Consider the following 16,252-nt stretch of genomic DNA (forward strand, 5'->3'; position numbering starts at 1 on the left):
TCTTACTGGAATACTCCTTTAATGTATTTTGCGGCGCACAACAGCCACAATATTCCATATGCGCCTTACGCAAGACACTGAAATATTCCTGAGAGGTGCTGGCTTCTGTTCGTTAGGAAATGTAAAGGTTAAATACGGGGTGGAGCACAATGTCTGCAGGTTAACCATAAACTCCAGTGACTTTTCTAAGCCACATTTTTCTCCTTGTAAAGAGAGAAGTGAGAAGACCGGATCCATTGTGCTGACGAAGCGAAGGAAACCTCAAGTAAGAACAAAATTTTTATGAAACGTGATGTTTTTGCACCATAATATTTTCACGGCAGACAAGAATATTGGGCTGTGATTGCACCATAGTTCTAGTGAAAGGTTTTTACTTTTTGGGTTATGGAGCTGGATTGTTTTTTGCAGCCTGAGTTGATGTTTTTAATTATATTTTATATTGGGTTATATATGATGTTTTGATCACTTGTATGACTTTTTTTCTAATGTTGCGGCAGCTGGAAAGCTGCAATTTTTTTTTTTTTTTATATTTCTTGCTACGTTGTTTCTCAGTCGGGTTAATTTATTTTAGATTTTGATAAATTGGACCATTATTAATGCCATGATACCATAGATGTGTATTTTATTTTAGTTTTTATTTTCTGTATTTCTTAATTTTTGATGTAGTAAAAAAAAAAAACGTTTAGGAAAGAAAATCAAAAAAAATCTAGAAGTTCAAATCCCGAACCCCCATTTGAACTTCAAGATTTTTTTGATTTTTTTTCCTAAACTTTTTTTTTTTTTACTTTGTGCTGTATTTAATACAACCTGCAATAGTCATATCACTTGTTCTATATACAACAATGCTGGATGCAGGCGAAATCAGAGTCTCCAATGAACACTGGTCATGGGAAGGTTTTCACAGGAATACTGAGATACAGACACAGGGATCATCAGCTGACCTCTGGTTGCCTTGACATTTCAGCAATCGTGTGACGGGGCGCCAATGTGGGGTCAGAAGAAAATGCCACCGTGATGGAGCTCATTAAATGCTGCATACAAAAATATGGCAAAGCCCATGTCAATTTTTTTTTTTTTTTGTTAAATCATTAAAAATAATAAAAAAAAATCCAAACACATAACCCTGACCCTAGGGTTAAGGTTAAAAAAAAAGGGTAATCCAAGCAGCTACTGGCTGCTAACCCCCACTACTTGCTGTTACCTTCACTGGCAATGGGAAATCCAGGGAAGCCCTTTTTTTGTTTTTTTTGCTAAAAAATGAAAAAAAAAATGACATGGGCTTCACCATATTTTTGTATGCTAGCCAGGTACAGCAGGCAGGTACAGACTGCCCCCAACCCCCAGCTGCCTATTTGTACCCAGCTAGGAAACAAAAATATAGGGAAGCTCTTTTTTTAATTATTTCATGAATTTCATGAAATAATTAAAACAAAACCCAATATGGGCTTCGCCCAATTTTTGTTTCCAGCCAGCAACAACTAGGCAGCTGGGAACAGGAATCCGCAGCGCAGGGTGGCCCAAGCTTTCTAGGCCCCCCTGCTGTGAATTGCAGTTCGCAGCCGCCCCAGAAAATGGCGCTTTCATAGAAGCGCCATACTCTGGTGCTGTATCCAGCTCTTCCAGCGGTCCTGTTGCCGGGTGGCACACTGGGTAATAAGGAGTTAATACCAGCTTTTTTTACCAGGTGGTATTAAGCCAGAGTTTCCTAATGTCAGGCCAAGTTTGACCCGGTCATTAAGAATTTCCAAAAAAAAAGGCACCACACAGAGAAAAAATATTTCATTAGAAATAAATACACAGACACACTTAGGGACTCCATCTTTATTACTCCCTCTCACCCCTCCATGATCCTGGTCTTCTGTCTTCTTTTACAACCTGGTTCTGGCAGGTGTCTTGGTGCTGGCATGATGTCCTCCGATCAGTTGTTCTCCCCTTCTGTTGTGACCACGCATGCAACCGTGGTCTAAAGAGAGCAGAAGATGTGAGGGCGCATGCGCTGCCCTCTCAGTCGGAAGAATTGAATAACGTGATAAAGGCGGGCTTAAGAAAGATGGCGCCAGAGATAAGCGTTATGCGCAGGCGCTAACTCCGACACCATCTTAATGAATAGAAAAATTAGCATAGAGCCAGAGAGTTGGTAGAACAGGCGGCGGGATGGAAGGGGGTTGGAATCCAGATGAATACCCACCCAGTTATTATCTGCTTCGGTGAAATTGTCAATCAAAAAGCTGACAAATTTTTAAACTTCACTTTCTTGGATTTGAAAGCCTAAACATCCGAGCTGATCACTAACGGTATGTAGATAATCTGCCTGATAGTGCCAGTATAGCACTGGCTTTAGGTTATATATGAAAATCCTAGTGATTGGTTCCCTTTAAAAATCGCTGCCAGGGCACTGCTCCACTCGTGTCTGTTGGAGGCCGATGAAGGCTTATTGATTCAGCTGTCATCTGCAGGGAAAGATGCGGGCTCGAGCTGTACAAAACACATTAGGGGTCATTAAGGTGTTAAAACCAAAGTATTTTTCTAAATAAAAAGATTAAGGCGGGATTTACATGTTGCGACATCGGTAACGACATATCATCGGGGTCACGGTTGTTGTGACGCACATCCGGCGCCGTTACCGATATCGCAGCGTGTAAACCCTAGGAGCAACGATCACCGATCACAAAAACGTCAAAAACCGTTAATCGGTGACACGTCACTCCTTTCCATAATATCATGACTGCTGGCAGTACGATGTTGTTTGTCGTTCCTGCAGCAGCACACATCGCTGTGTGTGAAGCCGCAAGGATGACAAACATCTCCTTACCTGTGTCCACCGACAATGCAGAAGGAAGGAGGTGGGCGGGATGTTATGTCCCACTCATCTCCGCCCCTCCGCTTCTATTGGCCGGCCGCTTAGTGACGTTGCGGTGATGCCGAACGCACCTCCTCCGTGAGGGAGGGATTGTTCGGCAGTCACCGTGACATCGCCGACAAGGTATGTGCATGTGAAGCTGCCATAGCGATAATATTCGCTATGGCAGCAATCACCACATATCGCATGTACGACGGGGGCGGGTGCTATCGCGCTCGACATCGCTAGCCGATGCTATCGATGTCGCAGCGTGTAAATCCCGCCTAAGTGATGTAAACATCTAAGCACAAGTATCTGTAGATGTTACCCTGTTTAGTCCCAGTGCTCATAGGAATCTGCTTTTGGTGGTTACTGAAATTGCATTTTGGCTTGTCCTACATGCATGCCTCCTCCAATTTTTTTATTTTCCTCTTCAATATTCATAATATTAGCAAATCGTAAAAGGAATAAGGAAAGAAAGGGTTTCTTGGTTGTCTAAAACCTTGAGAAAGCATAGGTCCATACAATAGCCATATACACAAAATAACAGGCGTATTTAAATCAACAGTCTTGCAAAAATGTTTCCTTTATTTTCCAAAGCAAAAGATGTTTAAAGAAAAAAAAAGTCTGTGCACTCTTTAAATGTGTAAATATCTATATACAGCATATACAAGTCACTTCCGTGTTTTCTTCCTTCCAGATCTCGCCTCCACCATGGAGTTGGTCACTGTTCTCCTGTCCATCGTTGTCATCTTCTTCTTAGCCAAAGCTTTCAGCTATCAAAAACAAGGGAAATACAAAAATTTCCCCCCTGGGCCAAAGCCTTTACCGATTCTTGGGAATATCCTCTCTCTGGATATGTCAAAACCACATAAGACATTTTACCAGGTACAGGAAACATTTTTAGTAAAATGCTCCATTCTACTCCCCCCAAACATTTTTTGTTTCCTTTTTTCTACATTCTTTGATACTTATCTGTGATTATGATTTGATAATCTGGTTGTGGCATTTATGACCCCACTGATCCTGCGAATGGAGCTGTGAGAAGACTTGTCTAAATGGAGTGAAGGTTGAGCATGTGCACCTCTGCTCCATTCACAGAAGGCTCTTCTGAGCCCCATTCACAGTGATCAGGAATTTAACCCCTATTCTATGAATAGGGTATTTTTGGAACCTACCCTTTAATTATCGGTTAGGGCGTTCTCACACATCCGGTTTTTCGCCGGTTTGACGGATTCGGCGCACACCAGTACAGTATGATACATTACAGTGGCAGCGCCGCAACTTCCGGGTCACATGCTCCGGTCACATGACAGCATGTGACCGATGCTTGTTGCGCTGCCAGTGTACTGTATACACTGTACTGGTGTGCGCCGCATCCGTCAAACCGGTGAAAAGCCGGATGTGTGAGAGCACCCTTACCAACTACTGTATTTTACTGAAAAAATAGTGTCTTATCCAGTATATTGTTTTTTGCCCTGACACTTGTACCAGGGCTTACTTTTGGGATAGGTCTTAATTTTGGAGGAAGCATGTCTAAAGCTACCCCCAAAATAAGGAAGGAGACAAACTCTAGCACCACCTATTGGAAATAGCAATCCTAAAAGTCAAAAGTGGCTTTTTTATACAAGCCCTTTCCCAGAGGGTCATTGCAGCTATAAGTCCCCTCACTGGCAGCCTAGTCTTCCCCGTGTTCCTCAAAATAAACAGACACCCGCAAGGAGAATCGTACTTAAAAGACCCTGGACACCTGCATGACTGTAAGGTACCACTGTGTTCCACAATGGTCACTCCCACCCCCACTTCTGGCCGGAAGTAGTATCACTTGCACAGAGTTCATGAGAGCGGAGTGATACTGTGACCCAATGTGTGAGAGCAGAGTGATACTGTGACCTGATGTGTGTGTGTGTGTGTGTGTGTGTGTGGGTCCACCATCCCTCTACTTTCACACACACATTGGCTCCTAACACTTCACCCCTCTCACACACACACACACACACACACACACACACACACACACACACACATACACATACACATACACATACACATACACACACACACACACACACACACACACATACACAGACTGGGTCCAGTATCCCTCCGCTCTCATACTCACACAATTTCTGTGTGTGTTAGAGCGTGAAATGTTACTAGGACACGAGGTGTGTGTGAGAGCGGAGGGATATTATATCAGATCTGTGTGTGAGAGTGGAGGGATTCTTCACCTGATCTGTTTGTGAGAGAGCTGAGGGATACTGGACCAATGTGGTTTTTTTGTGGGGAGGGACACTGGACCCAATATGTGAGTGTACATGTGTGTTAGCGGAACAGCGAGGGACTTGACAGTGATGCAGATCTCTGTGGGAGAGCCCATCTATTTGCCAGCTGTAATTTTTGGGGGTCTGGGGAGAGATTTTTTTTTTTTTTTGGGGAGGGGGGGGGCTGGCTTTACTCTTTTGGGTCTGGCTGCTTTTTTAATGAAGTGTCATGCTGTATTTAACATTTTTTAGCTTCATCAACATTTCATTACTGCACTGGAACTAGGGCTTATTTTTGGAGTAGGGCTTATATTTTAAGCATAATCCAAAAAGCCTAAAAATTCGTGCTACAGCTTATTTTCTGGGTAGATCTAAATTTTTGGAGAGACATGATATACTTATACACTTACACAGGTTAAACATGTCTGCCTTCTTCCAGCATTCTCACCACATTTGCTCATTGAGGGTATGTGATGTTGCAGCTCATCTGTGATATTACAGACAACGTCTGGACATGTGCGGAAGAGTTTTTATTCATGGGGCCACCAGGGCAACAAGACTCTAATCTATCATTAGTTACACATAAAAGAAGCAAGATCCTTGGGGAAATTTTTTGTCTTTATCCTGTTGTCATTTTTGCATTCTCAGTTGTCTAAGGAATACGGTCCAGTCTTCAGTGTCCACATGGGGATGACAAAATTAGTGCTCCTATGTGGTTATGACACCATCAAAGATGCTATGATCAACAATGCTGATGTCTTCTCCGACCGCCCCGATACTCCTCTGTTCACTAAGTCAATAAAGGATCATGGTAAGAGTTATTTGGCGTTGGGTTTCTTGTGACAGGTTTCTCGTATACACTGAAGATGGAATGTAAGTTTTGTTTTGAGCCATCATACAAAAAGTCACAAACTCCCTTCAGTGGGGGACTTGGCCTAAAAATTGGAAAATCAGTTCTAGACAGAAATGTAGCATCTTAAGATGCCCCAACTTTATCAAACATTGAATGATGTTTGACACAAGTAATGGCAATGCAATTACATGCAAAATTGGGTTCAACAATTTGCTTCATGATACAAGTGTGTCAATATATGATCATCAAACTAATATGGGTTAGTTAGATACCTCCTTCCGAAATAAAGGGCTTTGAGGTGGAGGTAGGCCTCACTCTTCTGAGAAGGTTTTCCCCCAAATTTTGGAGAGTCTGTGGGAATATACAGTTTGTCCATTTGGCCAAAAATAAGCACTTATGAGGTCAAGCGCTTATATTTGGAGAAGGTCTGGATTGCAGTTTGAGGTTTTCATCTATAAGGACTTTTGGTTGGACATGCTAGTTTCTTCCCATTAAATTAGTCTCTTATTATAGTTATGAAACAACAATAATAATATTTATTAATATATATAGCACTATTAATTCCACAGCGCTTTACATACATTGACAACTCTGTCCCATTTGGGGCTTATAATCTAAAGTCCCTAACAGTATGTTTTTGGAGTGTGGGAGAAAACCAGAGAACCCGGAGGAAACCCACACAAACACGGGGAGAACATACAAACTCCTTGCAGAAGATGTCCTTGGTGGGATTTCAACCACTGAGCCACCATGCCACCCTGTATGTAGGTATGTAGGGACACAGTTGTGCTGAGCCAAAGGTCCTTTCCCAAAATTGTTGACAAAACTTAAAAACAATAACTACATAAAATAATATTATGATATGCTGTAGTATTAACCTAATAGTTCACAGAAACTAGGGTATATCAAATATCCATAAGGCACTTTACATGGCAGTTTGTAGTGTTCTCTGAGCACCAGACAAAGTCAGGGGTACTTTGCACGTTGCGACATCGCTACTGCAATATCGTCGGGGTCAAATCGAAAGTGACGCACATCCGGCGCCGGTAACGACGTCGCAACGTGTAAAGCCTAGATGCGCCGATAAACGATCGCAAAAGCGTCCTAAATCGGTGATCTGTGTAGCGTCGGACATTTTCATAATGTCGCACCAATAGGAGATACGATGTCTTTCCTCGTTCCTGCAGCAGCACACATCACTGTGTGTGAAGCCGCAGGAGCGAGGAACATCTCCTTACCTGCCTCCACCGCCAACGCAGAAGGAAGGAGGTGGGCGGGTCGCAATGTGCAAAGTACCCCTCAGTTTCATCTGTCAAACTTCCATATAGTAAAAGCTGGTTTATCTCAGCAGTGAACACATTTCTACTGCTCCAAAATCCAGTGTTAGTTGCTTTACACTACTCCATCTAACACTTGGCATTGTTCCTGGCGACGTAAGGCTTGAACACTGCTTTTCAGCCATGGAAACCCATTTTTTTTCATGCATGTGAGTCCTGTCACTATTTTTATGTTGATGTCATTTCCAGAGAAAGTTTAAAGTGATATAAACGGGAGTAGGGAATTTTCACTTAGCTCACGCTTCAGTCCTTGTCTGTTCTGTTCAATGGATTGCGGATACTATGACTCCTAGATAGTTCCACTTCCAAAGTTCCTGAGCTCTTCAGTTTTATCTAATGTCTACAGAGGGTACATGACTGTGTACTTGATTTTTTGTGTCATTTAAAAAAAACTCCTGAGAGTAGGACCTTCATATAGTACTTGATGACTTAATTTGAGAAATATTGGTCAAAGTAATTGGACTTTAGGATAACCTGAAGAAATTCTATTTAGGAATTGCATTTGCCAAAGGAGAGAATTGGAAAGTGATGAGAAGATTTACTCTCTCCTCTCTACGAGATTATGGAATGGGGAGGAAAACCATAGAAGAAAAGATCATCGAGGAGGCCGAGTGTTTAGCACAGAAATTTAAATCTTATGAAGGTGAGCGGTGAGATCTTTTCTATAGTCTACATTTTTGGCATGATACAAAAGATGGATGAATTGAATAAATTAAAATCAAATTTGAGTTAAATTTTATGACCTAGGAATTCTAACAATTTGCAGTTTATTTTTAAATCTCCCCAAAATGAATGCTGAAGGCAGATATATGAAATGAGAGACATCCCGGCACTCACAGAAGTAATGTTCTTATCCGTTATTTAAACTCAACACATTAGAAAGCTTAACATGGGCTCAACAGCATGTTGTGAATACATTTGGACTATATTCCAGTTTGGGGCTCCCTCTTGTGGTCAGTGCTGGTAGTGAACTTTGCTTGCTGAATTGAAACCAGACAGCTGGGGATGACTGGTAATCAGGTTCTTCTGACTGGGCCTATATAACTGAGTAGTGTTCTCTTGTTCCTGGCCATTGCTCAATGTTGTCTCCTGTGTGCTAAGGACATTCTGAAGCCAGCCCTTCCTTCTGTGTCTACCAGAGCTCCTTTCAGATAAGTTGGTCCTTGAACCTCTGCTGGTGGTTTCCACCTTTTTGTTGTTTTTCTGTCTAGGTACTAAGGCGTATTTCCTGATTTTGCTTGTGCGGAGTCTGGGTGGAGTTGGATCATACCCTGCTAGGAATGTCTGTGTTCCTTGCTCCATATTCTGCTATGTATTTTGTTTTGTCATGCTTGGTACTAATTTCAGTCCCTCCACTATATTAGTGTCCTTTTTACAACCCAGTAACACCAGAGTACTGATATAGTGGGGGAGAGTCCATGTGGGCTCAATATTTTTCCATATCAGGCATTATGGTTCTTTTTCTAGGGTATTGCACGGCTGCAGACAGTGCTCTTTTCTGTCCTTTCCGATTTAAATAGTTTGGGCCTTATCTTTGCTGTATCTGTTTTCTACCTGTGTATTGTGTTTTCCTACATCACCCTAATCTTTATATGTGGGGGTTTATCTATATCTTTGGGGACTGCTCCGAGGCAGATTAGCCTTTCCTATATTTCCCTCTGTAGGAATAATTAGTTCTCCGGCTGTGTCAAGGCGACCAGGTCATCGTAGGCTCAGCCCACGGCTACATCTAGTTGTGTGTTAGTGGTAGGTCTGCAGTTCACTGAGATTCCAACCACTGTGGTACATTTTAGGTTTCCTAGTTTTGGTCTTTTTCTGATCTTCCTCGGTCACTGAATAATAACAACTGGGATTTATCTGATTTTTTTTTTTTATTGTCTACTTTCCTCATGCACTACCGCTGAAGTAGTGTGCTGATCTCCATGGATTTATGTACAGAAGGCAGATATAACCAGAGGTGCAGTACCACTGGCTTTCCCATAATGCCTTGTAGCGCTCTCATCACTTGGCATAGTGCAGCTGCTCAGGAGAGACTAGCATAGCCTGTATAAAAGCCTAGGCAGAGAATGCAGCAGCCATTTTAAGATGATTTTAGAATGAGAGAACATGAGAGCTCACAGCTCAGCCAAAGAGATTGGAAGACACTGATTTAACAGAAACAGCAAAACACGGCCCAGTAAGTGTCACATCAGTCGATCCTTGGTCTCAGGCCCTACATTATACTGTTTGAAGATTACATAGAAAAATCCCAGGTAACAGATTCCCTTTTAAAAAGTTGGTTCAACAAGTCTAGGTTAAAGAATAAACTGGAGACCATTTGTTAGGACCAGGTCCAACTTGCCAAATCTTAAAACTGACGCTTCAGACAGCCGTAGAGCGTCCCAGCGTTTGGAGGAAGCGTATGTACTGACAGCATCTTCAGAGGCTCAAGATGGAAGTATCCTACCAGAAAAGGAAACATAGATAGTTGGAGAAGCAAGAAGGATCAGATTATAGCCTGAATGGGGCACTATTTCTTTTTGAGGGGCACTATTACGGAGTCCGGCACAAAAGACAAGGACTTTTACTGTATGAGGCACCACAGGGGTGATATATGTATTTGTAGTTTCCAGCAATACCACTGGGAATTACATATTCAAGCTTGTAGAGAAGGTCCGAGGTTAGCGTGGGGCCCATAGGGCTCTATCTATAACCCGGAGGTGAATACTTGGGATTAAGACATCACCATGATACTGGTGCTTACCCTGAATTTTTGCTTTAGTAATATTGTGAAAAATATTTTTCTTAAACACTTATAAAAAAGTATAGTTTCTTATAGATAAACTTTAGAATTTTTGTTTTATTTTTTTTTTCCCAGGAAAACCTTTTGGAAATTTCACCAGTTTAAATGCAGCTGTGGCCAATATCATTGTGGCCATACTGCTGAGCAAACGATTTGACTATGAGGATCCAACCTTACTGAGACTTATGGGTTTAGTTAATGAGAACATAAGACTCCTAGGAAGCCCGTGGGTGCGGGTAAGTCCGACTTTCCTTTCCAATATAAAAATTAAAGAGATTATCTAAGGCCGGACTCACACTTGTGAGTCACTCACATTGCCCGGCACGGCCTGCGCTCTCCGGAAAGGAGCATCTCGGCTGCATAGAAATGCATGCAGCTAACCCGCTCCTGTCAGAGTATGCGGCTGCGACTGGTGATGCGATGCGAGACTTGCAAGTGTGACTCCGGTATTAGATTTCAAAACTGATCCAGTCCTTAGGTGGGCTTTGCACGTTGCGACATCGCAAGACGATGCTGCGATGTCGCACGCGATAGTCCCCGCCCCCGTCGCAGGTACGATATCTTGTGATAGCTGGCATAGCGAAAATTATCGCTACGCCAGCTTCACATGCACTCACCTGCCCTGCGACCGTCGCTCTGGCCGGTGACCCGCCTCCTTCCTAAGAGGGCGGGTCGTGTGGCGTCATAGCGACGTCACACGGCAGGCGGCCAATAGCGGCGGAGGGGCAGAGATGAGCAGGATGTAAACATCCCGCCCACCTCTGTCCTTCCGCATAGCCATCGGCAGCAGGTAAGGAGATGTTCCTCGTAGTGATGGGCAGTCCGGCTCTTTTTGGTGATCCGGTTCCCATGGCTCCATTCACCAAAAAGAGCCGGATCTTTCAGCTCGTTCTCGGCTCCTTATTAAATATGTGTTCACCCCAGGTGAACACATATTTAAGATTATAGTGATGCCGTCAAAGCCCCGCCCACCCGCGGCTAAGCCCCACCCACTTACAAGCGGCCAATTATATTGCTGAGTAGGTGGAGTTTAGCCGCGGGTGGGCGGGCGTTCACGGCGAAAAGAGCCGTTTAGATATTTTTAGTGGCTCACAATAGTGATCCGGCTCCTGTCGTTCACAGCAGGGAGCCAGATCTTTGTGTCGGATCGTTCGTGACCGACACATTCCTCGCTCCTGCGGCTTCATACACAGCGATGTGTGCTGCCGCAGGAATGAGGAACAACATCGTACCTGTCGCGGCACCAGCATTATGGAAATGTCGGTGAATGCAACGATGATACGATAACGACGTTTTTGCGCTCGTTCATCGTATCATCTAGCATTTACATAGTACGATGTCGAAAGTGACGCCGGATGTGCGTCACTTTTGATTTGACCCCACCGACATCGCACGTGCGATGTCGCAACGTGCAAAGCCGCCCTTAGGCTAGACCATCAATATCGCATCGCTGTGATTAATTCTCTAGGCAATCAAGCCAATCAATTGACAAAAGGGCCAAAGCCCTCCAGATCTTGATGGTAGAGATTCTTTATTCCAACACTCCAAGGGGAAAAAAATATTTTGCAAAATAATTCTTTTTCCTGTAGGGAAAGCTACCGTATTTTGTATTAGTATATTTGATAAATTTGGATTTATTTTTTTATTTTTTTTTTAAACTCAAAAATGATTACATATGGAATCCAAAGGTCTTCATGTGTCAACACATTTTATTCCAATGTCTAATTTGCGTTAAATAAATAAATTTATCACATTCATGGGATTAAATTTTTTTTTTTTGTTTTGAATATTGGTTTGATTATTTTTTAGCTGTATAACAGTTTCCCATCCATTATGGACCTGCTACCAGGAGCTCACAACACAATTTTTGAAAACCTCAAAGAGTTTCAGAGTTTTATTAGAGCCACATTCACAAAACAAAAGAAGGAACTGGATGTAAATGACCAGAGGAACCTCGTCGATGCCTTCTTAGCAAAACAACAAGAGGTAAGAAGGTTTCACGGCTAATTATGAGATTAGTATCTGGGGTTCACATTCACTTTTATCTATGAAATTACTGAAACATGGCACTAATGCTGGCAAGTAGAAACTTATGGGTTTGGTTTGGTTTGTTTTTTTAGGAAACTTAAGACTAGTTACTAGACAGAGGTCCTACACATGGACTGTCACGCTAGGCATGGGGAAGTACCAAGCAAATGACCAAAGGGAAGGGAATGAAAATTCTGTTTTTAGGGAAGGTGGAGATGGTGACCCCTGACCAAGCCTACCGCTGAGCCCTGTCTTTGCTCACCATCCTAGATAGATTATGCACCAAGCCCGATACCTGACCCCAGCTGTCAATGATGTAGGCCCTAGGCAGGGAGTGGATGGGCTGAGCACTTAGTCAACCCCACTAAGCACTAAAGAAGACACAGGATTAACAAACAAGGGAAAATGAACAAATAACATCTCCGGATGACTCAAGGAAAGGAAGTGCAACAACCACAAAAATTCTCCAGATGTATGCAAGCCAACTGCTTGCATTGAGACTTGTGAAGGGTATATGAGCTGTCACCAGCACTGTATAATACGAAGTAAGGCTATGTGCCCACAGGACTCTGTATCTGCGGATTTTTCTGCATCAAAATCCGCAGCTTTCCCCCAGAATCCGCGCCTTTTCATAGGTGCGGATTTGACTTGGATTTTGTTGCGGATTTTGCGGTTTTTTTTTTAATTTATTTGAATAGGCAAAATCCGCACAAAAATCCGCAACAATAATTGACATGCTGCAGATTTTTCCGCATGAAAATCCGCACGATTTCCGCTGCGGAAAAATCCGCAGCGTGGGCACAGCATTTACCAAATACTATAGAAATGGCTGGGGAGTAGCTGTGCTGCAGATTTCTGGAAAATCCGCTGCTTTTCCGTGAGAAATCCGCGGCAAAATCCGCGCATTTTCCGCTGCGTGGGCACATAGCCTTAAGGTATATAAAGACACCAAGGGAGTGCTGCTGAAAGGTTGAGGAACTCTTCAGGGTCCTAAAGGGAAGGGACACACTCGGCTCCATTTAAGACAATGCTGCAGCTCAGATCTGCGAGTTTTTGCTCAACCGTAAATGGACTGAGGAAAAAAGTCGTAGCATGCTGCAATTGTCTGCGAGAGCCGTGTCACTCGCACCCATACAAGTCTATGGGTGTAAGAGAAAAATTGGTTGTCATCCAAGTGAAGTGCGATATACGCCCAGGCTGACAATGGAGGAGATGGGAAGATTAATCCCTCTCCTCGGCAGCTGTGATCTGATCTCAAGAACGGGTCACAATCGCATGATACTCGGATCACGCTCGGGAGCAGAGCCCGAGCTGAGGGTCATCATTAGCATATCGCATCCGATGCTCTCGCATCAGAAGCAATATGCAAGTGTGACTTTGCCCTTAGGAGAACGTTTTTATCATCCAAAAAAGACTGATGAAATTCTTACTAAACTCAAATGAAGCTAAAGACAGTCTGAAGAACAAAATCACTGATGGAATCAGCACCGTTTTTCTTGTATTTATAGAAAAAAATGTCATCAGAACCTTACAATTTGTGGGATCTACTGATTATTTCATGTGTATGAGGTTTCTAATTGGCAAGCGTTGGGAGAAGGAGGAATCGGGCATGTTGGATTTCGATAGGTCTGATCCTTTCTTGTAATAGACTATAAGTTGCTTCAAGAAATGTTGGCTGCAAAACATGCTAAAACATTTTATCAATCACAACTGTAACATCCAACTGGTCAAAAATGAGCTAATCTCTCCTGGCAGAAGTTGGGGGAAAAAGAGATGGATGGGGCATGTTGGATTTGAGCATGCCCATTCCTCTGTTTTTAGCTGAAGATAAAAGTCTTTCCTACAAAACTTTTCAATATAAATTAGATAAATAATGATTAAATCCTTCAATTTCTGAAGGATTTCAAGATTATGTAATGTGAATTGGACCCTCCTAATTGTCCCCCAATGTCAAATGTCAAAAATTAGAAGAATCAGATCAGATCATTTGTTTGGCCAAACTAGAACAAGTCCTGCACTGCCTGCCCTCAATTTACCTTTTGGTTCAGTGGCTCACGTGCTGATGGTTATCATGTGGCGCTGGTTTCAGGCGCAGCGTGCTGGTCGGTAGCAGACAGCTAAGGGATCCAACAGCAGGGAGACGAAAAATCGACCGCAAACAGCTGCTATGCCAAACAATTTCTTTTATTTAGACGATTTTCTCCATAGGTGCAGGTAAAAATGCGGGAGGTGGCTTGGATGCGAGTCCCTCCACAGGACGACGGCCGTTTCGTCTGTAAGTCAGACTTCTACGGGTCCACCAGGTGGACCCGTAGAAGTCTGACTTACAGACGAAACGGCCGTCGTCCTGTGGAGGGACTCGCATCCAAGCCACCTCCCGCATTTTTACCTGCACCTATGGAGAAAATCGTCTAAATAAAAGAAATTGTTTGGCATAGCAGCTGTTTGCGGTCGATTTTTCGTCTCCCTGCTGTCAGATCATTTGTTTGACTGAATGACCTAAGAATGATATTTATATAATGTACTTTTCACAGGGAAAGCAGGAATCCACTCAATATTACCACAATGAGAACCTGACCGTGCTGGTGGGAGATCTGTTTGGTGCTGGAATGGAGACCACGTCAACCACATTGAGATGGGGACTTCTGCTGATGATAAAATACCCGGAAGTACAAGGTAAGTTATTAATCCATTAAAAAGCCAATCATTTACGGCTGTCTAATGATGATTCCCCAATGTCCACTTGCTCAATTGCTGCATTGATCCTCAGTTGCCCCTTTGATTACTAATCACTATCTCTGTCCTCGCAGAAAAAGTCCATAATGAGATTGATAAAGTGATCGGATCGGCTCAGATTCAGATGGAGCACAGGAAACAAATGCCGTATACAGACGCTGTTGCTCATGAAATTCAGCGCTTTGGGGATATCGCACCGACGACTCTGCCACATGTTGCTTCCCAAGATGTAACGTTTAGAGGCTTTTTCATTCCAAAGGTATGTACCACAGCTCATTAATTGTCTATCCGTGTGCCACGCCCCATATATACGGTTCCGTACCCCTTTCATTTTTCCTTCCCTTTTCCAACAGCCCGAAGTATTTAATTTTTATGACCACATTTGTTTATGGGGGACGAATTGTACTTTTGAATGACACCATTCACTTTTATCATGTGATGCCCTGGAAAGAAGGAAATTTTATTTATTTTATTTATTATTTTTTTTTAATAATCACATTCACTATATATGTCGCGGGCGGGGGACAGATCACAACCGGGGGGTGCTCGAGGCACTCGGATCCGGGCGGTGGCTGCGGCTCGAGTGGCTGCCGGATACGAGGCTCGCGCAGCGTCCGTTGCCCACAAGTGAAAGGGGGGGAAATTTACAGGGGATTGTCTGTGACACCACCAGTAGGTTGCGGTGATGAGATGGTGGCACCGCCGCTGCCTCTGGGGACCGTGCCTGGGACCGATGGTGTGGGGGCAGTGAGGTGGTATCCCCTCCACGGGTAGGAGAGGTGTTGTCCCGGGGCCCAGTTGGGAGTTGTGGTGGCGGCAGGGATTGCAGGAAATACTACACTCACAGTTTTGTGTCGTGGTGCTGGATGAGGTTGTATTGATGTGGTGAGTCAATAAACACAGAGTCTCTTTGATAAACCAAATTGCCAGTGGCTGGCCGTCGCGACCGGGTGTATTCTGGTCCCTCACCCGGGGTGATGGTCTGTGTCACTTTCCTCTCCACTAGTTTTTAGTTCTCCTTGGGCTTCTTGGTATGGAACACGGGAGCCCACTCCCAGAACTACGGGCGGGAGCCTTGCCGGCAGACGCTGACCCTTGGGATCTCAGTGGGTGTTTGCGGATACCCTATCCCCCGTGATGGGCTGTCGGTCTGCTTTTGGGACTTTGGGGGGGACAGGACCTATAATCCTTTCCTCAACTGGTTAATTAACAAAGGCGGTGGTTCCGTTCTTTGCTTCAGGGTCCAGGTACCCCCTCTGTGCACGGTTTCCGAGTCGGTTCTCCGATGTCAGTACCGGCGGGCTCCTACCCTGTCCTGGTCCACCTCGGATCTCCGGCAGCCGTCTTCCAGTCTCCTGTCAGACACTGACCACCATCTGCCACCTAGCAAGCACGCCGGAGCTCCAACCCCAA

The 16,252-nt window shown here is 43.8% G+C and overlaps 1 protein-coding gene across 1 annotated transcript in view; it reads left to right on the top strand.

Moving 5' to 3' along the window:
* Positions 1-210: 210 nt before the first annotated feature.
* LOC142297013 (cytochrome P450 2K4-like) overlaps positions 211-16,252 on the top strand; it is a 57,234-nt gene continuing 41,192 nt past the window's right edge. The window contains exons 1-8 of the mRNA XM_075341221.1: positions 211-265; positions 3,540-3,727; positions 5,752-5,914; positions 7,787-7,936; positions 10,151-10,311; positions 11,885-12,061; positions 14,638-14,779; positions 14,914-15,098. Coding sequence (XP_075197336.1) covers positions 3,554-3,727; positions 5,752-5,914; positions 7,787-7,936; positions 10,151-10,311; positions 11,885-12,061; positions 14,638-14,779; positions 14,914-15,098 — 1,152 coding nt within the window. The 5' untranslated portion in view covers positions 211-265; positions 3,540-3,553. The remainder of the gene's footprint in view (positions 266-3,539; positions 3,728-5,751; positions 5,915-7,786; positions 7,937-10,150; positions 10,312-11,884; positions 12,062-14,637; positions 14,780-14,913; positions 15,099-16,252) is intronic.

This window comes from Anomaloglossus baeobatrachus, chromosome 3, assembly GCF_048569485.1.
Source record: "Anomaloglossus baeobatrachus isolate aAnoBae1 chromosome 3, aAnoBae1.hap1, whole genome shotgun sequence".
Classification (NCBI taxonomy): Eukaryota; Metazoa; Chordata; class Amphibia; order Anura; family Aromobatidae; genus Anomaloglossus; species Anomaloglossus baeobatrachus.